The sequence below is a fragment of the Phyllopteryx taeniolatus genome, chromosome 4, assembly GCF_024500385.1.
Source record: "Phyllopteryx taeniolatus isolate TA_2022b chromosome 4, UOR_Ptae_1.2, whole genome shotgun sequence".
Classification (NCBI taxonomy): Eukaryota; Metazoa; Chordata; class Actinopteri; order Syngnathiformes; family Syngnathidae; genus Phyllopteryx; species Phyllopteryx taeniolatus.
The window spans coordinates 14,978,144-14,987,217 of NC_084505.1; the positions used below are offsets into that span (position 1 = coordinate 14,978,144).

At 39.2% G+C, this 9,074-nt stretch overlaps 2 protein-coding genes across 4 annotated transcripts in view; both read left to right on the top strand.

Moving 5' to 3' along the window:
- The first annotated feature begins 583 nt into the window (after positions 1-583).
- On the top strand, positions 584-8,571 carry cenpk (centromere protein K). Its single transcript, XM_061771955.1, has 10 exons — positions 584-709; positions 2,425-2,526; positions 2,629-2,685; positions 2,883-2,946; positions 3,595-3,641; positions 3,712-3,794; positions 3,881-3,979; positions 5,062-5,194; positions 5,310-5,363; positions 7,367-8,571. The coding sequence occupies exons 1-10, from the start codon at positions 707-709 to the stop codon at positions 7,520-7,522; spliced, it is 798 nt and encodes a 265-aa protein (XP_061627939.1). The 5' UTR covers positions 584-706; the 3' UTR covers positions 7,523-8,571.
- Positions 8,572-8,760: 189 nt separating this feature from the next.
- Positions 8,761-9,074, top strand: part of smap1 (small ArfGAP 1) — a 15,363-nt gene continuing 15,049 nt past the window's right edge. For 2 of the 3 annotated variants that reach the window (XM_061769819.1, XM_061769820.1), the window contains exon 1: positions 8,763-9,045. In XM_061769819.1, coding sequence (XP_061625803.1) covers positions 8,928-9,045 — 118 coding nt within the window. In that variant the 5' untranslated portion in view covers positions 8,763-8,927. Of the gene's footprint in view, positions 9,046-9,074 lie in introns of all 3 variants that reach the window. The other variant, XM_061769821.1, reaches the window with a different exon arrangement.

A 9,074-nucleotide genomic window follows, 5' to 3' on the forward strand; every position in this document is an offset into this window, starting at 1 on the left:
GACACCTGGTGGCCAATTGCAGAAATGCAGCCCACGACACTGAACAGACCAATGTTCATATACATCCATACAGCCATCCATCCATTCTCAACCGCCTATTCCACTATACTATCAGTGACCCTTTTTCATATACAATAATAATAATAATTATAATAATAATAATAATATTTGTGACATATTCTGACAGGTCCTCGCTTTCCAGACTTCGTTTACTTACTTTCATAGCAGCATAATTTTAAAATCCCGTGTTTAACTACAGCTACTACATGTAAACGGGTGGATACCAAAATAGAGGTAACTCTACGGACGGAAATTTTTTTATTATTCTGTAAACGTGACCATAGAGGCACACAAAATTGGAAAAAACACGTTCGTGATTTTAATGTGGTGAGTATATGAAATGTACGTGAAGTGCACTCATACGTACAGTACATCGCATGGCTTGAAAGTTCATGTCTCATTTGTTACTTTATGTGTTTATATTTTATCTTGATAACCGATACTATTTTTGAAGACATACGGTGCTGAATTGAGGCATAATTGTGCGCTTAAAAAAAGAATGCGCAGTCACACGCAGCAGTGGGGCTCTTCAATGCTCTACTCTTCAGTCTCCGCGGTCGCGTTTATGACGTCACCTATATTGGCGGTGTTTTGAAAAAAAAAAGCGGCTCTCCTGGTGAATTCAGTAAATTCGGCTTTGTCAAATATGGTAAGCATTGAGTCCCTTTTGTGCTTGTATGAACCTATGCACTTATGCACAGTTAATTGCATTACCACGCATCGTTTCCGTTGGTTTAACACAGTTCACGTCATAATCGATTATTTAACACGACATGACTAGCGTCTTGCTACTGTTCGACGTCGCCTGGCGAAAAAGTCCCAAACTGTGTAAACTACGTGAATGAGTAAGACTAGTCCTTTGTTTACTGAAGTTATTGAATCATAAGGTATGTAGCGGGTAGGTTTTAATTTCTAAAACGGGCACAACAAAACTTGGACCTGTATCAGACAACGAAAAAGAACTTCATTGAAATGACATAAGATGAGTTAAACTAGGAATCCGATTTATAAATACAAGCAGGATCGGTAATAGTAACTTGTAACCCATAATATTTGAGGGGGGACGCATTCACTGATCGTGTGTACGGATTATTTATAGTGTACGAGGCGTGTCTGAAAAGTGCCAGGAAGGGTGTCACATTCAAATCCCAATCTACAGACTACGAATTCTCGCTTTCAGTGCGGGCCAGACGATTTATTTGCATGTCTACATTGAGATCCTGCAGCGTTTGCTTTGTTCAATGCATGAGAAGACGCGAGAATTGTGGCAGGACAACTCGAAGCTGCTTCAACGTGATAACGGGCCTGCTCGAATACCCTGAGCATCCGACAGTTCCAACTTCCTTCTTGCCTGACCTGGCTCTGTGTGATTTTGTTCTTCTTTCTCAAACTCAAGTGGGTCATCAAGGGGACCAGTTTCATAGATGTGGACATGAAGATGGCAGTGACTATGGAGAAGCGGAGGATCGCTCAAAAATCCTTTCATTAGTGCACGAGGGCAAGGAAAAGAAGGCTAGGAAAGTGTTACTTCGAAGGAAGAAACTTCTGTTTGGATTTAAAATATATCATTTGTACAGCAGTCCTGGAACTTTTGATACTTTTTCATGGCACTGTATGAGGTGTATTTGTTCCTTGATTTCTGATTTTTAAATGTTTTTTTGTTTGTTATTGTTTTCATATCTACCACATTTAAATGGTTTATCTTATTAACCCAAATTTAATCTCTCACAATGACAAACAAGTAAAGTGTCTAAATTACAATTTGTTTAGGGAAACAGAGGTTCTCTCTGCATCATCAAAGACTCAACCCATCCCGCAAACCCTCAATTCCATCCGCTACGGAGCATCTGATGCAGGATAACTGTTAGACTATTAAACTCAAACAGTGCTCTGTAGACCCGACATCAGCCCCCCTCATCCCCTATGCCTATTCAATCCTGCACGATGAACACTTCTTTCTATTCAAGTATAAGGACCATGGAAATATCATGTAAATATTATGGGCAATTCAAGCCCCTGGCATTTGTATTTTAGCTGCACCCAAATTCTTGCTGCATTGGCACTTTTGCACACATTCACAACTGTGTCTTTTTTTTATCTTGTCTTATTTTCTTAATCTATTTATATTCCCCAAATCTTGAGACTTTGGGGGATAATCTGGGACCTTCAGTATCAAATTTCATGCCATATGTGTAAATGTGTGTTGGTATGACAACTAAACTCTTTGAATCTAGGGGAAAGAAATACACAGTGTAACTCTTGGGGATATGTTTTATGTTTGTTGACTAGTGAAAGAGGGAACACCACGGCACTGGCTATTAACTTGACTTCACGTTCTACCCAAAATTGCCTCTGTGTATGCAGGATGAAGTTAAGCAGGGTGACCCGGCTCTATTTGAACTGTCAGAAGCTGCCCAGTTGGAATTAGTGAACCAGTGTGAGCAGCAATTTGCTCAGCTTGAAAAGGTGATTTATGTACAGTACATGTATTTATACTTTTGTTCTTGATTCTTGATGATATAAATTACATTTCTGTGAAAACTAAACAAAATACCTAACCTGTTGCAGCTTCAAACTGAGGTCATATTACGTCAGCCAGACCACTGCGAAAATACTCAAGAGCAGGTGAGATGATTGCACATATTGATCTGTCATACATTATTAAGAAAGATGGATGTTTTCCGTTGCGTGGTGTTGCCTTTTGTCTTCCTACATTACTGCATTTTTTTTAAGATTGATCAGTATTTTTTAATGTGGCCTGGGCTTGTGAATTACTTAAAAGCCATGGTGATCATTTTTAATGACAAATGTGTTGTTTCTAGTCATTTAATCGGCTGTTAGCAACAGAAGCGGAGCTGAAGCAGTGGCTTACAGTGGAACCGAGATGTAAGTAACCATTATAACATTTGGCTATAAATATGAATGTTTACACATTAATTATAATTTATTTAATCAAATATATGATGAGGCACTATTAATCTGATCATTCAATCATGACAGACTAATAATTTAAACTAGAATAACATTCAGTGCAGATGTCTGCCAAGGTCAGACGTAAATTTGTTTGTTTGCCCATTTGGTTTATACTATTTATTGGTTTATGGAGGGTGATGTAAGAAATGGAATATATATGGAAGGGTGATATCATTTGGGATTTTTGACAGCATGGTAGCTCAAACTGAAAATAAACTCTTGTAGCAGGCAACTTCATCAGGATCCACACGAAAATGTAATGGCTTCTTCCACTGCCCATACACCATGCGTTGCATCAAGTCACTCTGCTCTCCAAGAAGTGAATGGGCAGATGGGAGCATTTTCATTTTGGGATGGGGTGAAATAAAAAGTGATTCAAAATAGCACAACGGAAAAACAAATTATGTGTCCACACCCTTATCCAAAACCTCAGCACTCCTCCGCAAAGTTTTGCAGTTTGTGCAATATCTTTTTAACTTACTCACAAACAAACAAACAAATGTATGTATATTGTGAGAATTACATCATTTAGATTACCTGTATTTGTTTTATACCATATAGTGCTGGCAGAAAACGCTGAAGTGTTACTTAAAGCTGGAAAGGAGGAGGTACATGCACAAGTAAAAATTTACCACTGAAAAGGGAGTCTGTTTTTGACATGCCCGCTCTGTTTTCCAGATGCTCAAGCTATGCTCTGAACTTGAGATGGTTCTCTCTTGCTATGAAGCAAAGAGAGACAAACTGCGAGAAACTAAAGAACTGTGCGTAACCATTTAGCTTGCGTGTATGCATTACTTTCTGTTTAGGCGTGTTTTGTGGATGGTTTTGTGTCAATTGTGTGTTTCAGTGAACAGAAGTGGTTGGAGGAGAAAGGACAAGTGCTAAACGCTGCCACTGAACATGCTCAGCGGCTAAAAGAACAAAGTGAGAAATTATCAGAGCACAAGTGAGTGTGACGTTCGGTAGACTACATACTCTTGATGTTTTACACGGCAAAACTATGAACTTTCCCATTTTATAAATGTATGCCGCCATCTAGAGGTTATAAAAAAGGGTAGCCTACACTTTCATTCCAATATGACAGGGGTACGTATGACTGCATATATGTACAGTTGTGGTCATAAGTTTCCATACATACCCTGGAAGAATTTGTGAAATGTTGTTGTTGTTTTTAATATGACTGATGACTGAACAACAGCCATCATTCATTTCTTTATGGTTATGTTTTGTTGAATGATAATGCTTTCTGAAATGCTTGACTGTTTAATTTGAATCCCATTAAAATTAAATTAAATGTGTTTCCCTGGCCCTTCATGTTTTCTTTAAAGAATTGTACACATTTTACAAATTCTGCTTGGGTAATCAAACATATGAGCACAACTGTGTGTTTTCTCATTTACTAAATCAAAGTAGGGCTGTGAACTTTCAAAATAAGAGCAAGTAAATAAAAAGAAAGTATTACGTGCTCAAATAAAGTGTTTCACTTCAAATTACAGATAATGCTTCGTTTTGATCATATGGGTAGAAGCAAAATCATGGATTGTAAAAATGCATTATACATAGGTAGAATGGCTTTTCAGAATTTTGAGGTCAACTTTTGGGGGTGCGTATTATACATGGGTGCGCCTTATACCCGAGAAATTATGGTAATTTTGTTGCTGATTTTAACTCTCGATTGATGTTTGTGTTTGAGGCTAAAAGAGCCAAACCAGTAGAAAAATGAAAGAAAGATTGACTGTAGAAAGTAATGTCATAAGGGATCTATAACCCTAGAGGTTTGCTGTACTGACGATCAGTATGCCCAAATACTTACTAGAATTGAACCATTTCAATAACTTGTCCGTCATTTGAGGTGTTAACAGGTGTGAGGTAGTAGTGTGGAAAACCATTGCATGTACTTGATATTCTTCCACTTACATTCTAAAAACGCATTACTGCACCAGTCTTAAAGTACTTTGAAACTAATAGATGTGCCTGTATTACTAAATTCTGATCATTGTGGTTTGTGTTTGTCGACATGTATACCAGCATTCTGATGGACACCAAGGAGAAGATCCATAAAATGAAAGTCTATCAGGGAAGGCTGTTCGAGTCTCTGGGAGACATTCTAGAAAAACATGTTCCTCCTCCTTGCAGTCACCTCAACTCAAACAAGAAGAAGGTGCTCACACATTTCTGGTCTCATCAACCATGTGATTGAAGCTTAGACACAGACACAAAGTCTATGTTGTTTCCAAGTCTGATACTGTAGCTCAACATAATCCCCATTTCCCCAGAATATTCCAAATGATCTAAATGAAGACTTGCTTTCCCTCCATGAAGTTCTGGAGGTGAGTCTGTTGCACTACTCAACTTTCAATTTGAGCTGAATTAATGTGAACTTTTTTGTGTTGCAGTGATGTTGCTGGTATCACATTTTTCATTGAGTGTTTTTTAACATTCTTTTTTTTTTCTTATTCTCATTCTTTAATGGTTTGGATAGAAACAATTATAGATAATAGACAGACTGGGAGATATTAGAGTGTGTGTTTGTGCTGAATATACTGTAGTTGTTTAGTAGGGCTGTCCATGAATCAGTGGTGACTCAAATTAGGATTTGATAATAGACAGACTGGGAGATATTAGAGTGTGTGTTTGTGCTGAATATACTGTAGTTGTTTAGTAGGGCTGTCCATGAATCAGTGGTGACTCAAATTAGGATTTGAGTGGGTGTGAAAAAGCGCTTAGAAAATCAGCATTTTCAGAGCGAATCTTAGAATATCCTTAGTACATACTTAATTCTGACGAGAGCTGCAACTGCTGTTACGCTGTATTTACTTATTACGATTTTTAGCCTGTGTATATGGCCGACGCCATTTTGACTTACTGTGCATAGTTTCTGCCCATGTGCGCAGCCGTAGTTTGTTCTTGCAGTTGATAATGTATCACAAATGCAAATAGCGACGAGATGATTTCCGCGGAAGGAGGCTTCCGGTAGCCAAGCCTGAGTAGAGCATTGTGGGTGTTCATGGCAGTGCCACATCCAAAGCCGAAAAGGAGCCATTGCTGGAGGGTGAATGGGAGGGAGTGGCAGATGACGAGAGCTAGCCGACTAGCCAACCAGCTAGATTAGGTAGATCGCTCGAAGGTAGGCAGCTCTTCCCAGCTGGTGAGGATTTACAGCACAGAGACAGGCGCAAAAACAACCTGGGTTCTAGCTTTGACTATGCTATGGCGCTACTGATCAATGCAAACAAGAACTAGCAGACATTCCAACAGCTTCTTCCCTCTTGCAATCAACTTCTTAAACACCTAACCTATAATTCCATTGCAACTTGCTGGCAATTTTTGTCTTTTTGTCTTGAGTTTGTTGTCACATTTCTGTTGGGCCAATTATATATTATTCGTGCGCTCACTGTAGTAGTCTCACCACGCTGCACTATTTGCATATCTGTTGTTATTTTTTATTAGTTGGACTGTGACAACTCTTTATTTTGGAATAGTACAAGGGGTAAAAATTCGATTCTGATTCGGAAGTCATTAATTACTGTCAACACGAATAATGAATTGTGATTTTGCAAGCGAGTCTGCGCCCTAGTGTTTACATTAAATGGCCTGTTTGGTTGAGTCAGTCGTCTCCTAACCCAAAGGTTCCGGGTTCAATTCTCAGTCTTCTTAAAGTTTTAAAGTGATATTACCTAAAGATGATCAAAAAAAAGGTCTTCAAATCAGAGTAAACGGTATAACTTGAGGGCGACAGGTTACCACATCCGCCTCACAGTTCTGAGGACCGGGGTTCAAATCCTAGCTCGCCTGTGTGGAGTTTGCATGTTCTCCCCGTGCCTATGTGGGTTTTCTCCGGCTACTCCGGTTTCCTCCCACATCCCAAAAACATGCATGGTAGGTTGATTGAAGACTCAAAATTGCCCATAGGTGTGAATGTGAGTGTGAATGGTTGTTTGTTTATATACTGGTAATAACACACAAAATGTGTTCTACACACACAAAAATGTCAGTGGTGAACAAATGACTATAAATCAGATGTATCTCAGGCACATAATTGTGTCTGCCTGGCTTACATTGTATTTGATCTGCCTATTTTGTATACAGTTATGGGGGAACCTCCAACTTGTGTTTTTGTTAAGTACTACTACCTTTTGTACTACTGTAGTATATAAAGCATTTAAAGCTGGTAATATAAATGAGAATCATTGCTAGAACTCTTGTTTATGGAGCTAAAGTTACCATCTCCTTTGTCCTGCTGAAATTGCAGTTGAGCTCAATCACTGAAAGACATATTTTACCATATTCACTGCTTACTTTTAACCACAGTCTCATCCTCTGTATCCTTCAGCTGCTCATGAACAAGGTCCTGAGCACGCCACACGACCCTTATGTGACAATAGACTCAACTTTCTGGCCACCGTATGTCGAGATGCTGCTCCGCCATGGCATCGCTGTAAGACATCAGGAAGATAACTTCAAGATTCGCCTGGAAACATTTTTCTGAAACTGTGGTGTATTCGTCATTACACTAACACTAGCATGCCTGCCATACCATCGGCTTTTCCTAGTCCTTTATTTTTTTAAGTTAGTGTTGCTTTTGTGAAGATTAACGATGCACAGAAGCAGTTAGCTTAATGTTTTCCTGTAGGTTTACTGCATATACTCATGCCAAAATGCCTTCAGTGGTACACCTGCACGATCTATTGGGATCCAATGTAAGCGTGTTCTTAAAAAATAACACTGCGTACAAGTTTTAATTGACATTGTGAGCAGAATAATGTGCATCCAGACTTTAACAAAATAATACTGATTATGGATGTTTTTGGATAGCATGCAACCATAATTAATAGCGCCACTTCTAGGTATAAGATGACTTTTACACCACTGCAAACTACAGCCATAACAATAAAGAACCATGGTACCTTGACTTACGAGTTTAAACTGTTCTGTGACCAAGTTTGTAACGCAATTTACTCGTATATGAAATCAGTTTTCCCCATTAGAATGAATTGAAATGCCAATAATCCGTTACAGACCCCCCAAAACACCACCATTTGTTTTGCTTTGTTTTTAACAAATAGTGACGTCGTCAGCTCTAACTACATTTTAGGTTGGCCATTTACTATGAAGTCAGTTCCCCGTTGATGGCTTCAACATACTCCTTGCAAGTGCTTTCATTTTATATTTGTCTGTTTGCCCATTTGACACGTTCAATAAATGTCTGAGAGTGCATCCGTGACTGTTCTTTTTATTTTTCACTTCACCCGAACAGCGGCATATCGAAAACTAATTCTTACTTTTGGCTTGCAAGACCAGTCACAAAAATCGACAAAGTGACGGCTCGTAACCCGAAAAACTTACGGCACTCGGAAGTCAAGGTACTGCTCTAGTTACAGCTTTTGTATTCGATATTAGAGTATGAAGGTGTACCTAATGAAGTGTCTAGTGATCCAACTGTAATGCTTGTCGTGTACAGTACAACGTTGTTTTCATTTTACCACCATACACGTATTTTGTAAAAGTTATAATTAGTTCTGAAAGCATGACCACGTTATTTTCAGTATTTGTTGTTGGTGTTTTGTTTAATTTTGTTCCGTTCAAGTCAAGTTCGGAGAAGTGAATATGTGAACACGTTCCCATTGTATGTATGCAATTATGTAAAACATATTTCCTTTTCTCGGAAACGTGAAGAAACGTCGTGCGTCATGTGACGTGAAATCACGTGTGGCCGTCGCGTCAGCTCGAGAATTCCTGTGGGCGGAGAAGCGATTCCGGTTCCGGGTGTCTTCATACCAGTCGGAGGCGTTCGCGTTTCTGATTATGATCTTTTATCGGAAACTTTTCTCGACCATCGACGGATTCTTGTAGTCGCTTTTTTTTATTCGGCAAGTTAAACGGAATAAGCGAACATGACGACTCGCTCAGAGAGAGAGAAGGCCGAGAAACTGAACGAGCAGCACCAGGCCATCCTGTCCAAAATGCTCAGAGAGGAAGACAACAAGTATTGTGCCGACTGCGAGGCGAAAGGTGCGACGTTTGCGCTGTCTAATATTTGT